The sequence below is a fragment of the Scyliorhinus canicula genome, chromosome 12 (assembly GCF_902713615.1).
Source record: "Scyliorhinus canicula chromosome 12, sScyCan1.1, whole genome shotgun sequence".
NCBI lineage: Eukaryota > Metazoa > Chordata > Chondrichthyes > Carcharhiniformes > Scyliorhinidae > Scyliorhinus > Scyliorhinus canicula.
Window position 1 is genome coordinate 93847165 of NC_052157.1, and position 27485 is coordinate 93874649.

Sequence of the window (27485 nt, forward strand, 5' to 3'; positions counted from 1 at the left end):
TAGACGAGGGTAGAGCAGTTGATGTGGTGTATATGGATTTCAGTAAAGCGTTTGATAAGGTTCCCCACGGTCGGCTATTGCAGAAAATACGGAGGCTGGGGATTGAGGGTGATTTAGAGATGTGGATCAGAAATTGGCTAGTTGAAAGAAGACAGAGAGTGGTAGTTGATGGGAAATGTTCAGAATGGAGTTCAGTTACGAGTGGCGTACCACAAGGATCTGTTATGGGGCCGTTGCAGTTTGTCATTTTTATAAATGACCTAGAGGAGGGCGCAGAAGGAGGGGTGAGTAAATTTGCAGACGACACTAAAGTCGGTGGAGTTGTAGACAGTGCAGAAGGATGTTGCAGGTTACAGAGGGACATAGATACGCTGCAGAGCTGGGCTGAGAGGTGGCAAATGGAGTTTAATGTGGAGAAGTGTGAGATGATTCACTTTGGAAAGAATAACAGAAATGCGGAATATTTGGCTAATGATAAAATTCTTGGTAGTGTGGATGAGCAGAGGGATCTCGGTGTCCATGTACATAGATCCCTGAAAGTTGTCACCCAGGTTGATAGGGTTGTGAAGAAGGCCTATGGTGTGTTGGCGTTTATTGGTAGAGGGATTGAGTTCCGGAGCCATGAGGTCATGTTGCAGTTGTATAAAACTCTAGTACGGCCGCATTTGGAGTATTGCGTACAGTTCTGGTCGCCTCATTATAGAAAGGACGTGGAAGCTTTGGAACGGGTGCAGAGGAGATTTACCAGGATGTTGCCTGGTATGGAGGGAAAATCTTATGAGGAAAGGCTGATGGACTTGAGGTTGTTTTCGTTAGAGAGAAGAAGGTTAGAGGTGACTTAATAGAGGCATACAAATATGATCAGAGGGTTAGATAGGGTGGACAGCGAGAGCCTTCCTCCCGCGGATGGAGGTGGCTAGCACGAGGGGACATAGCCTTAAATTGAGGGGGTACTAGATATAGGACAGAGGTCAGAGGTAGGTTTTTTTTACGCAAAGAGTGGTGAGGCAGTTGAATGCCCTACCTGCAACAGTAGTGAACATGCCAACATTGGGGCATTATTTAAAAATTGATTGGATAAGCACATGGCATGATAAGGGCATAGTGTAGGTTAGATGGCCTTTAGATTTTTTCCATGTCGGTGCAACATCGAGGGCCGAAGGGCCTGTACTGCGCTGCATCGTTCTATGTTCTATGTTCTATGTTCTATAAGATAAAGATGCATAGCATTATGGATAAATTAGTAGCATGGATAGAGGATTGGTTGATAAATAAAAAGCAAAGAGTGGAGATTAATGGGTGTTTCTCTGGTTGGCAATCATTAGCTCAGGGTTCGGTGTAGGGCTCACAATTGTTCCCAATTTATAGATGATTTGTAGTTGTGGACCAAGTGCAATGTTTGCGGACGATACTAAGATGAGTGGTAAATCAAAGTGTGCAGAGGATACCGGAAGAATGCAGTGGGATTTGGATAGGTTAAGTGAATGGACAAGGGTCAGGAAGATGGAAAAGAATGTTGACAAATGTGAGGTTATCCATTTTGGTGTTAATAATTGCAAAAAGGGATTATTATTTAAATGATAAAATATTAAAACACGTCGCTGTGAAGAGAGACCTGGTTGAATGCTTGAGTCGCAAAAAGTTGGTTTACAGGTGCAACGGGTGATTAAGAAGGCAATCGAGTTTTGTCCTTCATTGCTCGAGGGATGGAGGTTAACACTAGGGAGGTAATGCTGCAATGAGTATGGTGTTAATGAAACCCACACCTGGAGTGTTGTGTTCAGTTTCGGTCTCCTTACCTGAGAAATGACTTACTGGCACTGGAGGGTGTGCAGAGGAGATGCACTAGGTTAATCCCAGAGTTGAAGGGTTGGATTACGAGGAGACGGTTGAGGTAGGGACTGGGAATGTACTCGTTGGAATTTAGAAGGATGCGGCGGGATTTATAGGAAACTTTTAAAATCCGAAGGGAATCGATTAGGATAGTGCGGGCAGGTTGTTTGCACTGGCGGGAGAAAGAAGAACTAGGGGACATACCCTCAAAATAAGGGGAAGTAGATTTAGGACTGAGTTTAGGAAGAACTTCGTCACCCAAAGGATTGTGAATATATGAAAGTCCTTGCCCAGTGAAGCCGTTGAGGCTCTTTCATTAAATATTTTTAAGATAAAGATAGATAGCTTTTTGAAGAATAAAGGGATTAAGGGTTATGGTGCTCGAGCCAGAAATTGCAGCTCAGTCCAAAAAATATCAGCCATGATCTAATTGAATGGCGGCGCAGGCTCGAGGGGCCAGATGGCACTCTCGTGCTCCGAGTTCGTATATTAACATGTTCTTATAGCAATATTCGGTCCGCATAAACATCGTTAGTGACTCTCCAATGACTCCACGTCTCTAATGTGGAGCATCAAAATTTTCACCACACTCTTAATGAAAAATGTCCTATCCCTCTCAGCCCAAAATATCGAATTGTTCATTCAGAGTCACTATATTCTCTTCATCGACTATTCAAGCTGAAACATCTTTCCAATATCTATTCTGTCAAGTTTTGACGGATTGTGATTTCATCAATGGCATCAGCTCTAAGTATTCAAAAGTCTGGAGAACACATCATCAATATCCCCTCAAAGGGCCATTGGTCTAATGGGACTTTTCTCCACTTACTCACTCGCAAGCATATCTTGCCTTAGATAAGTAGACCAAACATTACACAGTGGTGCATTATTCGCGTCTGCAAAGATTTATACAATGTGCGGAAGACACACTTTGTTCTCTGCTGAATGCAATAATGGCCAACATAACATTTGCCTTCCCAATATGTTATTGCAGCTGCATGTTACATTTTAATAGTTCAAAACCAAGGGCATCGACCTCGCAGAGAACATCAATCTGCTACTCTGTAACATTTTATTTGCAGTTCGGTTTTCTCCTAACACAGCTGATGACTTGATAATTCCTCTACATATTTGTCTACCTGTAACGTTGTTGTCTAACCACTGAGCCTGTCTAAATCCAGTTCAAACCTCTGAATCCTCCTTACAACTCACAATATCGCATCTTATTTGGTTAACAGCCACGACGGAAATATACAAATTGACCGCTACATCAAAAAGTCAAGAAAAGGTGGAACCAAAACGTTTTCCAACAGAATGACAACACTGCCAGTGTGCTACAATGAGCCACAAATATGATTATGGTCTATATGAATAGAGCGGATGAACAGTCCTATCATTTTAATACATAACTGATGTAAATGAAGAAGAGAACGCGGTTCACAAATGTCATTAGAAACATAGGCAGCCGATCTAATTGCGAGATACAAAGTCCGAAAATTTTGGATAGGCTGAGAGCTGAGAAGTAATTTCGTGTTAAGGGCTTGCATCGAAAATTTATAACAGTAGGTGGATTAGAGAGAGCAACAAAAGGGTTCACATTATTCTTCAATACTATGTTGAGAATTGCAGGTGGAATAGGTTTGCACGGTGGCTTAAGTGAGATCCTTATATAACCAAGCATTTATGGTCACAATTTATAGGAGCACGCCAGATTACCGTGGGCAGCATGCAGTAAAAAAACAAACAACAATGGAAATAGAGTAACAGCGACTTGGGCGTTTTGGAGTTCGTGAGAATATCCGCAATGGATTGCTAAAAGCCAGATCATGGTTGCGCAATATCATTTATTGTTCTGATGAAGAAATATACAAGGATGGTGGAGGGAAACTGCTACCTGTTTTAAATACGCATTTTTAAGAAAGCATCGATGAAAGCACCAGTCAAAAGGTTATTTAACGGCAGTAAGCCTTAACTAAAAAGGGTTTACTGCGACCTTTAATTTGTCAAAACTAATCAGGAAAGCAGCTAACAATCCGTTAGGTATGTATTTGTTTTCCTTGGAGAGGATGGACGGCGGTGATGGTTCTCCAGGTTCATTGATAAGACGAGAGTTCAGACGCAAGGCAGGCCAAATAAAGAGGAGAGGACCCGAACAAGCTGGCATGCAAAGAATTGAGCCGTTTGCCACTTCAACCCAAATCGATGGCCGCGATATGTCTCTAAAATAGCAAAGATAAGAATCACGAAACAACTGTTGTTCTCTGACGTCGGGGATCTGAGGATTCTTCAGCAAGACAAAGAACACGCGTCGGGGTGATCAGAAATATATTGGGAAAGAGTGAACAAAATCCTCGCTGTTACCTCATGCCCGGCGCTGGCTCGTCGTTGCTCAAAATGCTGCACTTTGCACGTTTATTTTTGAAGGCACTCAACGCTTCCGTGGACTCGATCCGCAATACATGGAGAGGAAAACACGATGTTGAAGAGAATGAAAAGCCTATCCATATACTAGACGGTCAAACGCCATGTGTTCCGCATGTGCCAGGGTCTGTAACTAACGAATTAAGTATAAATAAACTCATAACATGGTTAACAAGATTGACAATAAGTCAGCCTGGAGCCAAAGGTGTTATCTCTTAAAATTACGCTGCGTGTGTGCGCCTGTGTGTTTGAGCGATCGCAAATTAAACTAAACACGGAATAGGTTCAGCAGAATTGTAACACATATGACACATCGAATTACACAGATTGATGTGTCAGATGATGGAATTTCGCAGAAAATATTGGCGACTGTAATGTTTTCTTCACGGAAGGCTTATAAACGGTTTCCTGGAGATATGGACGAGGCAGGTGGCTGCATGTTCTTCGAACTTTGATAGTGGAAGCATATAGTGAGCTAATAGTCAGCATGTCATGACTGCAAGTCCCGCTAGCAGCGACCCGCGCAGCGCCATACGCGCCCCGCCCCCAATCCCCACGTTCTACCAGCGAACAGAGCGCCGCCGAAAAACATGCGCCAGGGGTATGGCGAATCAGGCCCACTGTAAATAGAGAATCTGAGACTCATCTCCATTGCACGAATGAAATTGATGGGAGATTTGATCGCAGTGTAACATTTTCTTGCCTGGTTTATGGGTTATAAAATGCAGTTATGTCCTCAGAATTCATCGCACAATAACTAACAATTCAATGGTCTTCGGTGGCGATGTAAGATGGATGTCAGAGATTTTATTTTACAGATACTCTGCGAGTGCCTGTGAGCTCGATGTTTACGACGGCAGTGGAAGTAGAGGGGATCTGTAGCTTACAGCTGTAATTTGATACATACTTGAAATTAATAAGAGAGCAAATCAAGTTCCAGGTCTACGGTAACAGAGCGGGCAAATGCAGTAGCTCACATTTCTATGGAGTGAACTCATTGGAACGATTCGCAAGTTTATGTGCTTTATACGTATTTATAATTGTGAAATACGCTACGCTTAGATCTGTACAATTCCAGAATTATAAATAAGAAAATCACGCCGAGTCAATTATAAATGTCAATTCTCAGTGTGCTTGTGTAATGGCAGTAACTTGCTGGTTGCGATTGCTGATGAAATCGGTACAAGGGTGTTCCAAACTGAGGAGGATGGGAGAGTGGTGCGTTGGCAAAAATGAGGGATGGAGGCGGCACACAGGATGACGATGTAGCCGCAATTTAACAGGAAGTACAAGCTTCAGTTTGAAAATCGCCTACCAATGGGAACAATTCATTACTTTGATTAAAATTCCAATCATCAGAATATTCTGACAGCTGTCCAATAATAGTGACACGAAAAAATGTTTGGAGAAGTGAAAATACTTCCAATGTCTGTGTGAATATACACCAGATGCCCTGCCGCAAACCGCAATTCCCAACACCAAGATCCTGCCGGTAATCGCCGTCCGCTTCCACCTTCCTCACCCTGCACTGCGCCCTGTCACAGCGACGACACCTTTGCATCCCTGACTGCACGTCCAACAATCCTACTGCGCTCCCCAGAACCAGACTGAACCCCATCTCCAAACTGTCTTTCCCACTGAACATCTTTACACACTGAACGGTCACCTAACACAGGCATGGCTACATCAAGGCACCTGACCTCACCAACCACAATTACATCCCAACTATCCCCGCTCCTTTATATTTGTTCTAAACGACCACTCGTTCTGGGACTCCCTTCACTGAAAAAAACAATTGCACAACCACCCGCGAAACTTTCTCCCCACTCATCTACTCAACCGCTCCAGGAATACGCTACCCGCACTCTGACAACACCCTCATCCCTGATCTATCCTCCCCAGTAACCACCACTGCCACACGATCTAATATTGGATGTAAACACTAGTGCTCTCACAACCTTTAACGACCTGATGACTTATCCAGACTCCTTGCAGAACCCACCCCTGACGAGCGTGAACTCTCGTCGGTGCTGCCGACCTCTCCCACAACTGAAAACATCCGTACTGGACACCTCACCCACCCTGCGGTTTCCCACTGACCAATTCCCGAAGACGTCCCCACACTGAGGAATCGACAATCAGCGAATATCCATCCCGCCCACCATTGATTATCCTTCAGAATATTCCGTCACCGTCTCTTCCTGCAAGAAACTACAAGATACTTAGCGAGCATATTTTGAATTCTCTGGTCGTTTGAATTTATTTTCCACGACAACCGCACCTCCATTCATGGCTTTCGCAATGCCTGGAGTGGTTTCACTCGGACATCCTTTTGGCAAACGTAGGGAAGAGCACCAGCGGAAGGCGTGCCACCGAGAATCACGCCGGGGAATCGAGTCCCTTTATACCCGAGTCAACAGAAGCCGGGATCATTGCTCCCAACTACTTTACAGCAGCTGGTGCTGTGAAACAGGAAGTTGTTGTGCCAAACAGCATTAGCAGCAAGTAACAGACAGATATACGCGATTCCACAACGAACGTTCTGACAATATCCCGGCAATAATGCTGAAGATGTGTGCTCCAAAACGTGCTCTACCACAAGCCAATCTCTCCCTGGACTGTTCACAACACTGGCATCGATGTGTCAAGTTGGACAATTTGCCTGGTGTGCCCTATAAACTCGAAACACGAAAAATCCAACCCATCCAATTACCGCCCAGTCGATTCTCCATCATTACCAAAGTGATGGAAGAAATCATCAACAGTTCGATTAAACGACACGTCCTTAGCAATAACATGCTCACGGATGCTCAGTTGGGTTCCGCCAGAGTCACTGAGCTTCTGACCTCAGTGCAGCCTAACTGCAAATATGATAAATAGAGCTCAATGCCAGAGATGAGGTGGGAGAGATGGCCCTTGACATCAATGCCGCGTTTGAACGAATGTGACATTAAAGGATTTTCGCTAAATTGGACTCGATGGAAATTAGCGAAACAGCTCTCAGCTGGTTGGAGTCAGACCTGGAACAAAGGTCAGTGGTTGGAGTAGTTGAAGGTCAATCATCTCAGTTTCAGGGCATCGCAGCAGGTGTTCCGCAGGGTCGTGTCCTAGACTGGATCACCTTCAAGTGCTTCATCAATGAACACCCTTCCATCATCAGGTCAGACATATGGATGTTTGTGGATGACTACATAATATTCAGCAGCAGTTGCGACACATCAGACAATGAAGCAGACCATGTCCAATTGCGGCAAGACCTGGACAATATTCAGTCTTGAGCACAAAAGTGTCAAGTTACATTTGTGCAACACAATGCCAGACAATGACAGTCTCCTAGAAGAGATGATCGAACCACTACTCCTTGACGTTCAATGGCATTGGCATTGCTGAAGCCCCCAAAATCAACATACTTGCGGTTGCCATTGATCGAAAACTGAACAGGACGAGCGATATTAATGCTCTGGCGACCAGGGAAGGTCAAAGGCTGGTAATCCTACGAGGAGTGACTCATCGCCTTACACCCCCTCCCACAATAAAATGCATGTCCACCATCTACAAGGCACAAGTCAGGAGTGCAATGGAATACACCCAACTCGCCGGGAGATGCGCAGCTCCAACAACCCTGAAGATTATGCAAATTGGACGTTCTGTATTATCCTTCTGTGGACCCGAACAGGCGCCAGAATGTGGCGAATAGTGCATTTTCACAGTAACTTCATTGCAGTGTTAATGCATGCCTACCTGTGGCAATAGAGATTATAAGACGTTCGGCACCGTCCGCGACAAAGCAGTCTGCCTGATTCCTCCCCCTTTCACAAACATTCTGAACATAGAACAGTAGAGCACAGAACAGGCCCTTCGGCCCTCGATGTTGTGCCGAGCAATGATCACCCTACTTAAACCCACATACCCGTAACCCAACAATCCCCCCCCATTAATCTTACACTACGGGCAATTTAGCATGGCCAATCCACCTAACACATCTTTGGACTGTGGGAGGAAACCGGGGCACCCGGAGGAAACCCACGCACACACGGGGAGGACGTGCAGACTCCACACAGACAGTGACCCAGCCGGGAATCGAACCTGGGACCCTGGAGCTGTGAAGCATTGATGCTAACCACCATGCTACCGTGAGGCCCCAAACATTCAAACACTCCACCACTGACGAAGAGTGGCAGCCATGCGTACCATCAAAAATATGCACGGCAGTAACTCAGAAAGGTTTCATGGACAGCACCTTCCAAACTCACGACCACTACCATCAAGAAGACCAAAAGCAGCAGATACCTGGGAACCACACCACGTGCAGATACCCGCCCAAGTTACTCACCACACTGACTTAGACATATCTGGCCGATCCTTCACAGCCGCTTGACAACACGTTGTTACTTCTTCCCAATGTCTTCAGCGGTTCAGGAAGGCAAATTAAAACCACCTTCTGAGGTCAACAGGGAAAGCAATAAATGCAGATCGAATGACCCACGCTCGTATCCCGTAAATAAATATAAAAAAGAGCCCTCGGCCTCAGCTACCCTCTGTATGAGGCTTCCAGAACCACTAGCATTGAAACTTTTAGAATTGCGCTGCCACTTTTATTTTTAAAGAAAGAAAGAACAAAGAAAATTACAGCACAGGAACAAGTCCTTCGGCCCTCCCAGCCTGCGCCGATCCAGATCATTTATCTCAACCTGTTGCCTATTATCCAAGGTCTACTTCTCTCTCTTACCCACCCGTTCATATATCTGTCCAGATGCATCATAAATGATGCTATCGTACCAGCCTCTACCACCTCCGCTTGCAAAGCATTCCAGGCACCCACCACCCTCTGCGTAAAAAACTTTCCACACACATCTCCCTTAAACTTTTCCCCCTCTCACTTTGAAATCGTGACCCTTGTAATTGATACTGATGGTACTGACTACTATGTTATCCACTCCCTGGATGCGACCACCGAAAGTAAACAGAGTTCAGCTTCTTTCTCTGTCCAAAATAATACATACAGAGCTAGGAAACATAGTTTTACGCCCGGTGCACCCAACTCCCAGTTCAAATTGAAGCCATATTTGACCAACTCACTTCTCCTCGTGTCTGCAAATATGTCAGATGAAGATGCTGTAAACCATGGCAAATTCCATCGTGGATAGCTTTGAAGAGCATGAGGTGAATTTGCCACTGATAACCTTTAAAATGTTTATCTTTCTTGATACTAAATCTACAGTGTGGTTTACTCTATATTTTCTTTCTTTCTTTTTTCGTTCTCTCTTTCTTTTTTTATTTATGTTTTTCTTCTTCATATTTTCGTGATTTATTAATTACTTGTTATGCAATCATGGCGTCCATTTATTCATCTCCATCTTTCTTTCCCCCTTTCTCATTCTTTGATTCCTCACATTCTTTCGTTCATTTTTTTAATCATTTGTTCCATCCATCCATTTTCAATTCAGGTATTTATTTTACTTCTGCTGTTTCTTCCCATTTTATTTATTTTTCTCTTATTTTCTAATTTCGTTTTTGGTTCTCGGTTGACAAATTAAGTTCTTTACCCGTCAGTCTGGTCCCAATAAAACTCGAGAGGGATCTGAAGGTATGGTATTATTTATTTTTAAACAACTCCCAAGGCGGACCCGCTCTATAGTGATTCAGAACACATAGTCTCCTGAAGCTCCTAGGGCCAAGTGAGGCCGAGGACAAAGTGATCTCTGCACATATTCAAATGGCATCATGTTTCACATACAAGATTCCCATAGGTCATCCTATACACCACCTGACCTGGCCATATATCCTGAATGGCTCACTTCGCATTCCTCAAACCTGGGCTTCTTGTTACACAGCATTATTTTTGCCATCCTCTGCACGAGGCTCCCCACCCCCTTTATGGCCATGCTTCGCTCAATTTCGTTGTTCTTTGTCTGTTAACTCACTACCAACAGACCGGCTCTATCCTCTACATTATCCTAACTAATTATCCTATTTTATGTCACATACGTTTGTTCAATTCCTCATTGGGAGCGTGCTAATTTGGAGACGTTTGTATTTATTTCAGAGGTGAAGAAGCTGACAGATATTATACATGGCATGGGTAAGGCGTAATTGTATGTTTTATTTTGTTACCTTGCAAGTAGTACTTTGGTTCAACCAGAGATGTGAAATGTCAGAGGCACAGTAGCATCGGCAATGAATGGTGTTTGTATCCAAAGACGATTGAACAGTGCCTCCATCAAATAAATGATTAAGAGGGATCAATTGCGAGCATCAATTCGTGGAGAATGAACCAGATTTTTTGTTGCATTACATTGAGGTTCTATGACCGGAAGCATTTCAAATGACTTACCAGGCAAACATGCATGTCTTTTTTTCCAAAACTTTTTATTGGCTTTTCTCATATTTATAATTAGTTGTTACTTATATACATTAATTTTTTCTTGCCTGCGCTAATTTGCTTCATTTTACAGAGAGGTTTGTTTTGTCCTTCAATTGACTAACTGTATATATATTTTGCTGCTCTATGGTTCGGTCTATGATATACCCTCCCTCCTCCTCCCTCGCACCCCCATTGGTTTCAACACCCTTTCTCTTTTGTCGTGGTTTCCCCATGTTTCTCCCCCCAAACCCCCCCCAACCCCCCCCCACCCCCCGCGAGCCCCCCCCCCCCCCCCCCCCGTCTCCCCGGGTTGCACAGTCCTTTGGTTGTTCATCTTTTTTCTCCCCTGGTTTACTCTCGTCACTGGCCTCGACAGGTTTGTAACAGGCCGAAGAACTGCCCCCACGTATCCAGGAAGCCTGTCTCTGACCCTCGCATTCTGCAGCATGCCATTAGGGAAGCTAAAGCAAGGGCGTTGGCCCCCTTCCCCATGCTTAGCTCTGACTGCTTCTATATCCCTAAGATTGCCACGATTGGGCATGGCATCACCCTCACCCCCACAAACTTGTACATTGCTTTATAAAAGTCTGTCCAGAATCCAGCAAGCTTTGGGCAAGCCCAATACATGTGGGTATGGTTGGCCCGGCCCCTCTGGCATCGTTCACATTTGTCCTTCAATTTAGTGAAGAACCTGCTCGTCCGGGTTCTGGTCAGGTTCGCTCTGTGCACTACATTGAGCTGTATTAAGCTTAGAATTGGGCAGGAGGAGGTGGAGATCACCTTGCTCAGTGCTTCGCTCCAGAGTCCCTATCCCACCTCTGTACACAATTCGCCCTCCCATTTTCTGATTACCAGGTAACGGAATCTGTTCTGGGCCATTTTGAACGGCAGTCCATTCACCTCTCTCCCTCCCGCTTCTGACGTCACTGGGAATATCCCGCTTCTTCCCAGGTTACATTTGTTGCCCAAGATGGTTCCAAACTCGTTCAGTATCTGCAGTATTGCCTTCAGTCCCTCCTGTGGCCTTGAGCGAAAGAGGAGCAGGTCATCTGCAAAGATGGAGACTGGTGCACTCTGTCTTCTCTCCGGGTTCATTTCCAGCGTTTTGCTTCCCGCAGGGCAATGGCGAGGGGTTTGATCGCTAGCGCGAACGAAAGTGTGTACAGGGGACAGCCCTGTCATGTTTCTCTCTGTAGCTGGAAGCATTCAGAGCTGGTTGCTGTTTGTTCGGACACTCGCTTTAGGAGCATTGTACAGGAGCCTCACCCAGGCAGTGAATCCCGCTCCTCGCCCAAATCGTTCCAGTACCTCGAGGAGGCAGCACCATTCGACTCGGTCAAATTCATTTTCTGCATCCAGGGGGACGATCACTTCAGGTGTTCTCTCCCTGAGACCGGTGGGGGGGGGGAGGGGTTCGTTATCACATTCAGCAGCCGCCAGATGTTCGCTGTGAGCTGCTTACCCTGAAAAAGCCCGTCTCGTCCTCTGCGACCACCTATGGAAATGCAGCCCTCCAGTCTTTTGCCAGGACCTTTCCGAGTATTTTGCATCCCCGTTCAGTAGTGAAATGAGTCTAAATGATCCACATTCCATCAGGTCTTTAACTTTTTGGGTATTCGTGAGATTGTGGCCTGCGCTAGCGTCGGGTTTGGATGCCACTGTCAGCGAATCCACGAACATGTTCCTTCTGTGTGCGGCCAGGACTGGTGCGAATGTTTTGTAGTCGTCCACCAGGAACCCATCGGGTCCCGGGAAAAATACCCGCCGCATGGAGCTGATGCTTCCATGATTTCCCCCAGTCTATTGGTGGTTCGAGCTCCCCCGTCTGTTCTTCCACCAACCACTGGCAGTTTCAGTCTGTCAAGGACTGGTTCATTCCCGCATCCCGACGGGGGGCTCTGTGGTGTACAGTCTCCGGTAGAATGTCTCGAATGCCCGACTGACCTGCTTTGGATCTGTTCGCAGTCTCCCTTTGCTATTGGTAACATGCACCATTTCCCTGGTGAATAGCACCGCCGGAGAGCCGATTTGTAGTAATGAACTCAAGTTTCGCAAGTATGAGCAACAATGTTTTTTTTTTCCTTAAGGAAAGGATGGAAAGATGAAACCAGACGGCAAGTGGCAACAATGTATTTTACCATCGCCAATCCACCGAAAACTGAACATCCTTGAACACAATGCGCCATTTTAGCATGGCGTATCCACCGATCCTGCACATCCTCGGACACAAAGGGGCAATTTTTAGCAGGGACACTCCATCTAAAACGTTCATCTTTGGTCTGTGGGAGGAAGGCCACCCAGACGGGCGAGAGTGTGAAAACGCCACACAAACAGTCACAAAAGGGGCAGCAGGGTAGCATGGTGGTTAGCATAAATGCTTCACAGCTCCAGGGTCCCAGGTTCGATTCCCGGCTGGGTCACTGTCTGTGTGGAGTCTGCACATCCTCCCCTGTGTGCGTGGGTTTCCTCCGGGTGCTCCGGTTTCCTCCCCACAGTCCAAAGATGTGCGGGTTAGTGGATTGGCCATGCTAAATTGCCCGTAGTGTCCTAATAAAAGTAAGGTTAAGGGGGGGGGGTTGTTGGGTTACGGGTATAGGGTGGATACGTGGGTTTGAGTAGGGTGATCATGGCTCGGCACAACATTGAGGGCTGAAGGGCCTGTTCTGTGCTGTACTGTTCTATGTTCTATGTAAAAGGCTAGAATGAAGCTCGCGTACCCAGCATTGTTAGTGATACTGAGCACTTTACCAACCCCCCCCCCCCCCCCGCAGTTGGGTTACCCCAAAAGGCGAAGAAAAAGGGCACAAAGTGCTTCATATTGTGACAGCATAGATTTTAATCTTGAGCTTCATTACGCCCTCGGCAAAATTAAACAAAAAATAATAATTCTTAACCGATCTGGAAGATTTGTTCCACGAGTTCAAAAGTGTTGTCTAATTTTCTGCAGAAATTTGTATTTAAACAGAGATTAAGACAAGTTCAACTAATTAATTAATCTTTACTTCCTTGTGTTACAGACCGACTGCTCCTTGAGAAATCTATAGGTACATTAATTCCCATCATGTACCAGATGCGGAATAAACTAGTGGCTGAACTATTCTGAGGAAACTGCGCTAAGTCAAGATGATTTTCTTTGCACGCATAAGATTCTGCCACAACCTCAGTACACAATTGTTCTTCCACTGAAAAAAAACAAAACATCAGGCCATTCATTTTTTAAATTTATAGTCTCACATAAGAGAATCTGCTCACGTTGCTCACAAACAAATCCTTCCAGGTCCAAAACAATGGTGGTCTCGTGAAGGACTGTCCTTTTGTCGCAGTTGCTTCTTTTGCCAGTCGCATGCGATCGATGCCTTTGAAATCCAATACTTCTGTCAATCGCAGCAATTACGAGCCAACTGATATTTACCACACCCGTAATATGGACAACGTCTATCAATCATTTAGTGAAACTTCCTTTTTTCAATAAGGACATTCAGAGCTACTGCAGTATGCCAATCATGTCTAGATTCATTCTCAAAAATATTTTCTCCACAAAGGCACAAGCGCGCACAATGCCTCAAAACATTTTTTTTATAAAGCAGAATTGGAAAGTTCAGTCCGGTCATCGGAATCAATTTTTCCACTGGCACCGCATCCACATCAGCCAGTTTCGAGGGAGCGTGGGGTGGTTTCATTCCAAATGACAAGCAGCAAGTTTGTAGAATCCCGTCACAAACGAACGATAGCCGGCACAGAAGCACACGACTGGGCAACGAGTAGAATAATTACAGTGTTTGTTCCGTTATCTCCATTTTTTAACAAAGGCAAACACTATAATTCTATGATTTAGTCGTCCAACTGCGCTCCGTTTGTCACTTGATGGACTTGCCCCGCATTATTCTCCAAACCAGAGGTAAAATTATTACAATTCCCCAGTGTCCCGAAAATAATAGAGAGGACATTCGCCTGAACGTCATCAGAAACTATCCTCCTTATGCATTTTATCTCGCACTGCTTTGATTTTGATAATTAATTGAGGCCTTTCCGAGATGCAATTCATTGTATGTGCCTCTGGGACGGTTCCATTCCAACAGTTCTAATACTCTCAACGAAAACAACCTCAAGTCCATCAGCCTGACCTCACAAGATGTTCCCTCCATACCAGGCAACATCCTGGTAAATCTCCTCTGCACCCGTTCCAAAGCTCCCACGCCCTTCCTATAATGAGGCGACCAGAACTGTACGCAATACTCCAAATGCGGCCGTACTAGAGTTTTGTACAACTGCAACATGACCTCATGGCTCCGGAACTCAATCCCTCTACCAATAAAGGCCATCACACCATAGGCCTTCTTCACAACCCTATCAACCTGGGTGGCATCTTTCAGTGATATATGTACATGGACACCGAGATCCCTCTGCTCATCCACAATACCAAGAATTTTACCATGAGCCAAATATTCGTTATTCCTGTTAATCTTTCCAAACTGAATCACCTCACACTTCTCCACATTAAACCCCATTTGCCACCTCTCAGCCCAGCTCTGCAGCTTATCTATGTCCCTCTGTAACCTGCAACATCCTTCCGCACTGTCTACAACTCAACCGACTTTAGTGTCGTCTGCAAATTAACTTACCCATCCTTTTGCGCCCTCCTCTAGGTCATTTATAAAAATGACAAATAGCAACGGCCCCGGAACAGATCCTTGTGGTACGCCACTCGTAACTGAACTCCATTCTGAATATTTCCCATCAACCACCACTCTCTGTCTTGTTTCAACTAGCCAATTTCTGATCCACATCTCTAAATCACCCTCAATCCCCAGCCTCCGTATTTTCTGCAATAGCCGACCGTGGGGAACCTTATCAAACGCTTTACTGAAATCCATATACACCACATCAACTGCTTTACCCTCGTCCACCTGTTCAGTCACCTTCTCAAAGAACTCGATAAGGTTTGTGACGCATGACCTACCCTTCACAAAACCATGCTGACTGTCCCTAATCATATTATTCCTATCTAGATGATTATAAATCGTATCTTTTATAATCCTCTCCAAGACTTTACCCACCACAGATGTTAGGCTCATCGGCCTATAGTTACCGGGGTTATCTCTACTTCCCTTCTTGAACAAAGGGACCACATTTGCTATCCTCCAGTCCTCTGGCACTATTCCTGTAGTCAATGATGACCTAAAAATCAAAGCCAAAGGCTCAGCAATCTCTTCCCTGGCTTCCCAGAGAATCCTAGGATAAATCCCATCAGGCCCCGGGGACTTATCTATTTTCACCTTGTCCAGAATTGCCAACACTTCTACCCTACGCAACTCAATGCCATCTATTCTAATAGCCTGGGTCTCAGCATTCTCCTCCACAATATTATCTTTTTCCTGAGTGAATACTGACTAAAAGTATTCATTTAGTATCTTGCTTATCTCCTCAGCCTCCACACACAACTTCCCACCGCTGTCCTTGACTGGCCCTACTCTTACTCTGGTCATTCTTTGATTCCTGACATACCTATAGAAAGCTTTTGGGTTTGCCTTGATCCTACCTGCCAAAGACTTCTCATGTCCCCTCCTTGCTCGTCTTAGCTCTCTCTTTAGATCCTTCCTCGCTTCCCTGTAACTATCAAGCGCCCCAACTGAGACTTCACGCCTCATCTTCACATAGGCCTCCTTTTTCCTCTTAACAAGAGATTCCACTTCCTTGGTAAACCACGGTTCCCTCGCTCTACCCTTTCCTCCCTGTCTGACTGGTACGTACTGATCAAGAACACGCAATAGCTGTTCCTTGACCAAGCTCCACATATACAGTGTTCCCAACCCGGGGATGGGACAATTGGGCGCGGCCGTTTTGGCGCGGCCGTTTGGACGCAGCCGTTTGGGCGCCATGGGACAATTGGGCGCAGCCAATTTGGCGCGGCCGTTTGGGCGCAGACGACAGAAAACCTTAAATTAGTTCATTTAGTTTAGTTCATTTGGTGATTATGAGCAAGGCTCCTCAAGTACTCAACTTTTCAAATATTAAAATAAAAACCTTAAATTAGTTCATTTAGTTAAAAACCTTAAATTAGTTCATTTAGTTAAAAACCTTAAATTAGTTCATTTAGTTAAAAACTAAAGTTAAAAAACCTTTAGTTTAGTTCATTTGGTAATTATGAGCAAGGCTCCTCAAGTACTCGATAGCATCCATGTTTCAAATTTAAGAACAGTTTCATGTATTCTTTTATCTGCATCTCTATACTTTTTTAGTTTTTGTGGCGGTTCATGGCCGGCTAGTAACCTTTCATAATATGCATCTCTACCTTTCTGTACTTTACGCAGGCCATCAATTAGTTTCCATATGGTGGGATGATGCATGCCAAGTTCATATTTCAATCGACGGTGGGCTGCCTCCGCATTATTGTTTGTGCGGTCTTCCCCGTTTAATGTTCTCTGATAAAGGTTCCAAATCTCAGGGCGAAATAAAGGTGTTCGCCTACCATTTCCTCGTCTGTTCAGACGACCAACATATGTATCTTCAAACCAGTTCAGTAAATCTTGAAGTTCTTGCGGCAGTTGGGTCGCTAAAGCATCCAGATATTCATCGATTTTGTTCAAAGGGACGAAGGCAATGGCAATAATCATTTTAGCTGTTAACGCGAAACCTGGATCAGTGTTATACAAACTACGGAACCCCATACTAGCTAGATGTTTTTGTATATTTTTAGCTAAATGAAAAAAACATCCTTTTATTTGAACATCAGGGAATATGTCTTTCATAGCACTGTGCGCAGCTTGTTCATAATCACAGACGATTGAACTGGGTTTCAAGTTGGGTTCGATTTCTTTCAATAATGCGAACATTCTCGTATATGTGGTGTGTTGCTTGTTGGGCAAAAGAGCATAAACCGTAGGAGTAACTCCTCCGTGTTTTTTTTAACCATAATTACATATATGTGAGAAAAGAGGCTGGGAGCAATACTGAATGTGCCATCTGCAAACTACAGATCAGATGTCAATAAGTGCTGTAGCCAGCTCTGTCTTCCGAAGATTAATATCCGGTCGTGACCTGGTCCGCTATCACAAAGTAAAAAATTTTCTTCCACTCCTGGTTGAGGGACATATATCCTGTAGCATTCTGGCACAATCAATTGTTGTAAATCACTTGGATTGGTGGGGGCGTTCAATACATAATTACGCTTTCTGCTTATCATTCTCCTCAAAGCAGATATATTAGGAATGGCTGGTAGACTAGCTTGGGATATGTCTGTCAAACATTCATTAACAACTACAGTCGGTGCCTCAAGGGTTTCCTGTGCTCTCTTTTTTATTTTAGTTTTCACGAGTGCAACCTCTACTTGTGCAGCAGAAGCATCATGCGAATGGCTGTTCAGCTGCCTCACCACGTTTGCAGCTTTAGTATGGTGACGTGCTTTGCACCGGTTTTTTTGCTCACAACGCCAACATTTCACTTCGCTGTCACCTTTGCTTGTTTTGCCAAAGACGTAAAGGAATCCGTTATGAACAAATTTTTCTTTACCACGTTTCGTTGATACTGCCTCAGCCATCATATGGGTATGCGAATTGGTTTAGTTACAAAATATATAAAAAGATGGTGATAGAACGCACCAGCACCCAACTCAACGCACCCGTACCAGCAGCCAACTCAACTGAGGCTAATTCACAAATAAAGAAATGTTATTTTGGTGCCAAAACGTCAATAATGCCAATATATCACGCCAATATATAAACAGATGGTGATAGAACGCGCCAGCACCCAACTCAACGCACCCGCACCAGCCAACTCAACTGATGCTAATTCACAAATAAAGAAATGTTATTTTGGTGCCAAAACGTCAATAATGCCAATATATAACGCCAATATATAAACAGATGGTGATAGAACGCACCAGCACCCAACTTAACGCACCCACACCAGCCAACTCACCTGAGGCTAATAATAAAGAAATGTTATTTTGGCGCCAAAACGTCCGGCGCCAAAACAGCCGGCGCCAAAACGGGTTGGCGCCAAAACGGCCGCGCCAAAACGGCCGCGCCCAAATGGCTGCGCCAAAAAGTACCTAACCCCCCAACCCTTGCAGCCTACTTCTCCAACCTACACATCCTAAGTCATGTCGAATGGCATCATCATTGCCCTTCCCCCAGCTATAACTCTTGCCCTGCGAGGTATACTTATCCCTTTCCATCACTAATGTAAAGGTAACCGAATTGTGGTCACTGTCTCCAAAATGTTCACCTACCTCCAGATCTAACACCTGGCCTGGTTCATTACTGAAAACCAAATCCAAAGTGGCCTCACCTCTTGTTGGCCTGTCAACATATTGTGTCAGAAAACCCTCCTGCACACATTGTACAAAGAACGACCCATCCAATGTACTCGAACTATATATTTTCCAGTCAATATTAGGAAAGTTAAAGTCTCCCATAACAACTACCCTGTTACTTTCGCTCTTTTCCAGAATCATATTCGCCATCCTTTCCTCTACATCTCTAGAACTATTAGGTGGCCTATAAAAAACTCCCAGCAGTGTGACCTCTCTTTTCCTGTTTCTAACCTCAGCCCATACTACCTCGGAAGAAGAGTCCCCATCTTGCACCCTTTCTGCCACCGTAATACTGTCCTTGACTAGCAGCGCCACACCTCCCCCTCTTTTGCCCCCTTCTCTGACCTTACTAAAGCACCTAAACCCCGGAACATGCAAAAGCAATTCCTGTCCCTGCTCTATCCATGTCTCTGAAATGGCCACAACATCGAAGTTCCAGGGACCAACCCATGCTGCCAGTTCCCCTACCTTATTTCGTATACTCCTGGCATTGAAATAGACACACTACAAACCACCGACCTGAACACTGCCGCCCTCCTGCGAAGTCAAATCTGTGCTCCTGACCTCTCTACTCTCAATCTCTCGCACCCCAAAACTACAATCTAGGTTCCCATGCCCCTGCTGAATTAGTTTAAACCACCCCCAAAGAGCACTAACAAATCTCCCCCCCAGGATATTGGTGCCCCTTAGGTTCAGATGTAGACCATCCTGTCTATAGCGGCCCCACCTTCCCCAGAAAGAGCCCCAGTTATCCAGAAATCTGAATCCCTCCCGCCTGCACCATCCCTGTAGCCAAGTGTTTAATTGCTCTCTCTCCCTATTTCTCGTCTCACTATCACGTGGCACGGGCAACAACCCAGAGATAACAACTCTGTTTGTTCTCGCTCTGAGCTTCCATCCTAGCTCCCTAAAGGCCTGCCTGACATCGTTGTCCCCTTTCCTACCTATGTCGTTAGTGTCAATGTGGACTACGACTTGGGGCTGCTCCCCCTCCCCTTAAGGACCCGAAAAACACGATCCGAGACATCACTTACCCTTGCACCTGGGAGGCAACATACCAAACGTGAGTCTCTCTCGCTCCCACAAAATCTCCTATCTGTGCCCCTGACTATTGAGTCCCCAATTACTAATGCTCTGCTCATCTCCCCCTTCCCTTCTGAGCAACAGGCTAGAGTCCGGCACCCCATGGCTTACCCCTGGTAAGTCGTCCCCCCACAAGTATCCAAAACGGTATACTTGTTACTCAGGGGAACGACCGCAGGGGGTCCCTGCACTGACTGCGTCTTCAGAGACCCCCTTACAGTTACCCATCTATCTCCAGTCTTTGGTGTAACTACTTCCCTGAAGCTCCTATCTATGGCCACCTCTGCCTCCCGAATGATCCGAAGTTCATCCAAGTCCAGCTCCAGTACCATAACTCGGTCTTGTAGGAGCTGGAGCTGGCTGCTCTTCATAGAACATAGAACAGTACAGCACAGAACAGGCCCTTCGGCCCTCGATGTTGTGCCGAGAAATGATCACCCCACTTAAACCCACGTAACCCGTATACCCGTAACCCAACAATCCCCCCATTAACCTTACACTACTGGCAATTTAGCATGGCCAATCCACCTAACCCGCACATCTTTGGACTGTGGGAGGAAACCGGAGCACCCGGAGGAAACCCACGCACACACAGGGAGGACGTGCAGACTCCACACAGACAGTGACCCAGCCGGGAATCGAACCTGGGACCCTGGAGCTGTGAAGCATTGATGCTAACCACCATGCTACCGTGAGACCTTCCTGCAGGTAAAATCAGCAGGGACACTAACGGCATCCCTCACCTGCAGGAGGAACATTGCCCTATCTTCCCTGCCATCCCACTTAATTTCAACCAAGTTCTGGTAAACAAATATAAAACAAATAAAAAATAATAATATAATATAGCACTTACCTGCTCACACCAATGGGTCTTATTATTAGGTTAGAGGAGGAGGGCGGGTGGGAGACACCACAGGTATAGTGTCTCGGGTATCCTCTCCAACAGAATTTATTGGCTTGGAGAAAATCCTTCCCAGAAGTCCGTGGGTCGTAGTTCCGGTTCCCGCCTTATATTATGTTTGCTTCTACTGGCACCCCGCCGCTCTCAATGTGTCCCCTCGCGCTCTTTCACTGACTCACTGCCGCTCTCCTCGCGCTCTTTTATCCTATGTCCTTCTGAACTCCCGCTGCTTTATGGGCTCCCTCTGTCTCTGAACTCCCGCTGCTTTCTGGGCTCCCTCTGTCTCTGAACTCCCGCCGCTTTCTGGGCTACCTCTGTCTCTGAACTCCTGCCGCTTTCGGGGCTCTCTGTCTCTGAACCCCCGCTGCTTTATGGGCTCCCTCTGTCTCTGAACTCCCGCCGCTTTCTGGGCTCCCTCTGTCTCTGAACTCCCGCTGCTTTATGGGCTCCCTCGGTCTCTGAACTCCCGCTGCTTTCTGGGCTCCCTCTGTCTCTGAACTACCGCTGCTTTCTGGGCTCTCTGTCTCTGAACTCCCGCTGCTTTCTGGGCTCTCTGTCTCTGAACCCCCGCAGCTTTATGGGCTCCCTCTGTCTCTGAACTCCCGCCGCTTTCTGGGCTCCCTCTGTCTCTGAACTCCCGCTGCTTTATGGGCTCCCTATGTCTCTGAACTCCCGCTGCTTTATGTGCTCCCTCTGTCTCTGAACTCCCGCCGCTTTCTGGGCTCTCTGTCTCTGAACTCCCGCCGCTTTCTGGGCTCTCTGTCTCTGAACTCCCGCTGCTTTCTGGGCTCTCTGTCTCTGAACTCCCGCTGCTTTCTGGGCTCTCTCTGTCTCTGAACTCCCGCCGCTTTCTGGGCTCTCTGTCTCTGAACTCCCGCTGCTTTCTGGGCTCCATAGTTATAATAACCCTTGCAATTTGCAATTTGAAACCTCAACAATTCGAAGACGACCAACCATGTCCTGTCAGCAAGAGACTACAGCCGGAATTTTGTCACGTTTCCCGCAGGCAGCGCACAGCTGGCAGCTTGTTTTGTGGTGCTTTGCGCAGGTTAATAAAAAGTTAGCGTGGGATTCAACGATTCTGTGAATAGGTTTTGACGCTAATGCAGAATCCATGGACTTTAAAGACAGGAAGACCACCGTCGCACCTAGCCCGATTCCACTACCGTTGAGGGGCTAGCACCGATGCTCTGCGAAACACAATCGATTCCAATGACAATCGGTATGAGATTCGCCGGGCCTGCAATTAATAATCGGGATGCTGAGAAGTTGGGCTGAATTTTCCGATTGTCGCAGCCGGAATTACACATTCGGCGATTGGGCGGAGAATCCCTTTTTATTCCAAAATTAAGGGCGACACCTGTTTTCCGAAGCTCCACTCCCTCCAAAATGGTGACATCTGAGGCACACCACACGGCGTTGGGATAGACTCCGGACATCACCTGAAGGCCCCGTCCCCCGCGATGCCCCGCCCAAGATGGGTCGACTTCCCCACAGTGTGAATCAATTGTGGTCTGTGGTTTAATCAACCACACATGGCTGCTACGGCCTGTATCTACAGAATGGTCTCCGCGGATGGCCAAGGGTTTTAGTTGGCGTGACTGCTAAACGGGCGGACCATCATTGCGGGGGCGCCGCCGTCATTTTCGTCGTCATACTCGACAAAACTCCGGACATAGCCAGAAAATCGGAAAATCCAGCACGATGTTTCTTGGTGTAAAGGGACATGGTCGCTCGGTTTGGATCGATATTCAGGTTTTATACAGATTTCAAGGGTTTCTGTAACCATGGTGTAATCATGGGAGTACTACACATCCTAATCCCCTCACACACTCTTCCCAGCCAACAAGGTGGCACCGGATGCGCTGGAGTGTCCCCATACACTTGAAGAGCCAGCTTGTCCGAAACTACTACTCCGGCCCGAGGTCCTAGTGGGCCCCTCTCACTATTCTCCGGGCCTCAGCCCTAGTTGTCCACCCACTATTCCACCGGCCCCGGCAGAATCACCCCGGCCAGCGGCACGACTGTCAGCAAACTATTGGACACATCTCTGTGCCCTCACCACTCTTCAGCATCAGCCACGCCGGATTTACGATTTTGTAAAGCACAAGTAGACCACGCGGTCGGGACGTCAGTAAATTAGAGGCGGAGAATCGAGGGCACCCGAAACTACCGGGTTGGGTCCGCTAATATTATGCAAATGGTGTCTACTGTACGCAACTTCCGGAACGCATTGCTGCCACTGTCGAGGTGCTGGAGCGTGGTGATTTTGCATGACGTCGGCGCTTGCCGTGATTTCGGCGTTGGGACCGGTTATCCGCCCAATCCCAATCCCCGATTTCGGCGTCGGCAACGGAGACTTCTGCCCTTGGTTTCCACTGTCTCCCATTATATCCCGATGGCTTACCATTCAATTGCTTCGGGATTGACTCTTCCAGCTGTTTGGAAATGGCATTTCTCATATTAGCCTCCCTACGTCCCCGGCACATCCGTGGGCCCAGGTATGCTCCCTTCAAGAAATCTCCATCGCAATGAACGGAAACTTAAAGCCAAAATTTGAGCTGCACACGATGGGAAGATAAATCTAACCGCGTGCGATCAGTCCGTAGCCGGGAAACAAGCGACTGGCGGACAGGGGGATCCTGCCCAACGTTACAGGAATCAATTGCCCTCGCTCCTGCAGAATGTCCCGCTACGAATGTCCTCCTCACATTCTCATCACTGTTCCGAGTGAATAATTGTACCGAGAGATCAATGCCTCAGAGATCCTGCTGCCTTCTCTTTTCCTCCTGCGGCCCAACACGGAATACCCGCTTGAAGCAATTCATCACTCAATATGTGTTTGCTGTTAAAAGCGAATGTTAACATGACTACTGTCCTCGTCTGTTGCAAGCCATGCTGTACCCCGAAGTGTGGTGCTCGATATCCTAAACAGCTGGCTGGAATCTGCCGCCAGATTTCGCCCCATTGCCAGCGAGGACAACGAATATTGAGCCGTCGTATTTGGTGGTAATGTTCACTGTCACGCAGCTTGTCAATGACATTCCTATTGACGCCACCCAACGCAGTCGTTAAACTCGAGCGAGTGATCTTTCATCACAAAAAGCCGATATCAACAACCAGCGAATTCTGGCCAAGGTTCGACTGCAATGAGTGTTTTCCTAATATCCCTGCAACCAGACATACAGCTGATTTCGGACTTCTGAGAACTTTCTCAGAGAAATGATCGTTTCCTCCCGTGTTCTGAAACTAATTCGCATTGCAGGGCATGATGCAGTCAGCATGCAGCTCTAATAGTTCTGTTCGTATTGATTGTCAAGCAATTACGTCTCCTCTCTCTGCCCTCCATGTGCTTAGCTACGAAGTATTCGGATAATATACCGCCCAGTCACGAAACCCTTCACTTTGAAGGAAGACCACAATTTATCCAGCAGCTGCTCATGATCCGAAATTGGTGAGCGATCTGCTGAATATTTCGTGGAATTCTCCTGTGGTCCGATCGAACTTTCCGCAGGCTGCCCGTTCCCGCTAGCGTGTTTCACGGCGGCGTGGGTTGGGGGGTGGAGTAAGTGGAAACTTCCAATGTCAATCTCAAGATGAACAGAATCCCGTCGCCAGCGAATGACACACGGCCCAAAACGACTCGGCCCGGGAACCAGAGAATCCCATCCGTTATCTAATTATCAGCATATGCTCTTGTTCTGGAAGCATCCCGGAATTCCTAAATGCGTCCGAATGCAGTTCCATATTGGACCATTAATTCGCGCAACAACATGAAACTGAAAGTACCCAATCATTTTCTTCCTATTAAGGGGAAATTGTGCGTGACCCATCCGCTTGCCCTGCATCTGTGAGTTATGGGGGTGAGACCCGAGCAGGCACGGGGAGAATGTGCAAACTGCACATCGGACAATGACCTAGAGCAGGGATCGAAACCTGCTCCTCGACGCCGTGAGGTACAGTCCGAAATATTCTGCCATCCTGTAATCCAGCATAAAATTAAAATGTTAATTAAAAAAAAGCTCTGAATATATTTCGAATAATGACAGTTTTTGGTGTGTTCAAGTCATTCATCCCAGGTGAAAGTTAGCCGATATTATCTGTACCATTTTGTACACAACTTTTCTTATCTGGGTATCTCAGTTATATTATCGTTTATCGACTGACAAATGCGGAACTATCAGTACAATTATTGAATATTGTTCTTTGGAAGCTATGTGGATTATTTTATGTTGTCTGCCCATCAGCGGGAAAACCGCCTTTGGTGCTAATTTCTTATTTTCGTTGAAAACATAAGAACATAAGAACTAGGAGCAGGAGTAGGCCATCTGGCCCCTCGAGCCTGCTCATCCATTCAATGAAAGCACAGCTTATGTTTTGTGGACTCAGCTCCACTTTCCGGACCGATGTCGATAACCCTCAATCCCTTTATTCTTCAAAAAACTATCTATCTTTATATTAAAAACATTTAATGAAGGAGCCTCTACTGCTTCACTGGGCAAGGCATTCCATAGATTCACAACCCTTTGGGAAAAGAGGTTTCTACTAAACGCAATCCTAAATCTACTTCTCCTTATTTTGAGTCTATACCCCCTAGTTCTGCTTTCACTCGCCTGTGGAAACAACCTGCCCGCATCTATCCTATCTATTCCCTTCATAATTTTATATGTTTCTATAAGATCCCCCTCATCCTTCTAAAGTCCAACGAGTACTGTCCCAATCTACGCAACCTCTCCTCGTAATCCAACCCTTTCAGATCTGGGATTAACCTCGTGACTCTTCTCTGCACACCCGCCAGTGCCAGTACATCGTTTCGCATGTAAGGAGAACAAAACTGAACACAATACTCCAGGTGTGACCTCACTAACACCTTATACAATTGCAGCATAAACTCCCTCGTCTTAAACTACATCCCTCCTGCAACGAAGGACATTCGCCTTCTTAATCACCTGTTGCACCTGTAAACCAACTTTCGGTGACTCCTGCACTAGCACACCCAGGTCTTTCTGTACAGCAGCATGCTTTAACATTTTATCATTTAATAATAATCCCGTTGGCTGTTATTCAAACCGAAATGGATAACCTCACATTTGTCAGCACTGTATTCCATCTGCCAGACCCTAGCTCATTCACTTAACCTATCCAAATCCCTCTGCACACTTCCAGTAATCTCTGCACCATTCGCTTTACCACTCATCTGAGTGTCATCTGCAAACTTGGACACATTGCCCTTGGTCCACAACCTCAAATCATCTATGTGAATTGTGAACAATTGTGGGCCGAACACTGATCCCTGAGGAACACCACTATCTACTGATTGACAACCAGTGAAACACTTATTAATCCCCACTCTTTGCTTTCTATTAATTAACCAGTCCTCTATCCATTCTACTACTTTACCCTTAATGGCATGCATCTTTATCGTATGCAGCAACCTTTTGTGTGGCAGCTTGTCAAAGGCTTCCTGGAAATCCAGATATACCACAGCCATTAGCTCCCCGTTATCTACTGAACTGGCAATGTCCTCAGAAAATTCCACCAAATTAGTTAGGCACGACCTGGCCTTTATGAACCCGTGCTGCCTCTGTCCAATGGGACAATTTCTATCCAGATCCCTCGCTATTTCTTCCTTGATGATAGATTCAATCATCTTCCCTACTACTGAAGTTAAGCTTAGTACCCTATAATTACGCACTCTTTGCCTACCTCCTTTTTTAAACAGTGGTGTCACGTTTGAGAATTTCCAATCCACCGGGACCACCCCAGAGTCTAGTGAATTTTGGTAAATTATCACAAGTGCATTTGCAATTTCACTAGCCATCTCTTTTAGAAACTCTGGGATGCATTCCATCAGGGCCAGGAGACGTGTCTACTTTTGGCCCTATTAGCTTGCCCATTACTACCTCGTTAGTGATAACAATCCTCTGAAGGTCCTCATCTGTCATAGCCTCATTTATATCAGTCACTGGCATGTTATTTGTGTCTTCCACTGTGAAGACCGAGCGAAACAATCTGTTCAGTTCCTCAGCCATTCCCTCATCTCCAATTATTAAAACTCATTTCTCATCCTCTAAAGGACAAATATTTACCTTAGCCACTAATTTTGGGGGTTTTTTGGATGTAGAAACTTTTACTATCTATTTTAATATTCTGAGCAAGTTTACTCTCATAATCTATCTTACTCTTCTTTCTAGCTTTTCTAGTAGCTTTCTGTTGCCCCCGAAAGATTTCCCAGTCCTCTAGTCTCCCACCAATCTTTGCCACTTTGTATGCGTTTTCCTTCAATTTGATACTCTCCCTTGTTTCCGTTGATATCCCCGGTCGCTTTTCCCTCTATCTACCGCCCTTCCTTTTCGTGGGTATAAACCTTTGCTGAGCACTGTGAAAAATCGCTTGGAAGGTTCTCCACTGTTCCTCAGCTGTTCCACCATAACGTCTTTGCTCCCAGTCTATCTTAGCTAGTTCCTCTCTCATTCCATTGTAATCTCCTTTGTTTATGCACAAAACTAGTATTTGATTTTACCTTCTCACCCTCCATCTGCATTTTAACTTGCACCATATTGTGATCG

At 46.0% G+C, this 27485-nt stretch overlaps 1 protein-coding gene across 1 annotated transcript in view; it reads left to right on the top strand.

Annotated features, from left to right (window-relative positions):
* LOC119974298 (trichohyalin-like) overlaps positions 1-27485 on the top strand; it is a 188988-nt gene that overhangs the window by 108609 nt on the left and 52894 nt on the right. Inside the window, exons 14-16 of the mRNA XM_038813070.1 lie at positions 10301-10336; positions 12706-12732; positions 13636-13662. Of these exons, the coding sequence (XP_038668998.1) occupies positions 10301-10336; positions 12706-12732; positions 13636-13662 (90 nt within the window). The remainder of the gene's footprint in view (positions 1-10300; positions 10337-12705; positions 12733-13635; positions 13663-27485) is intronic.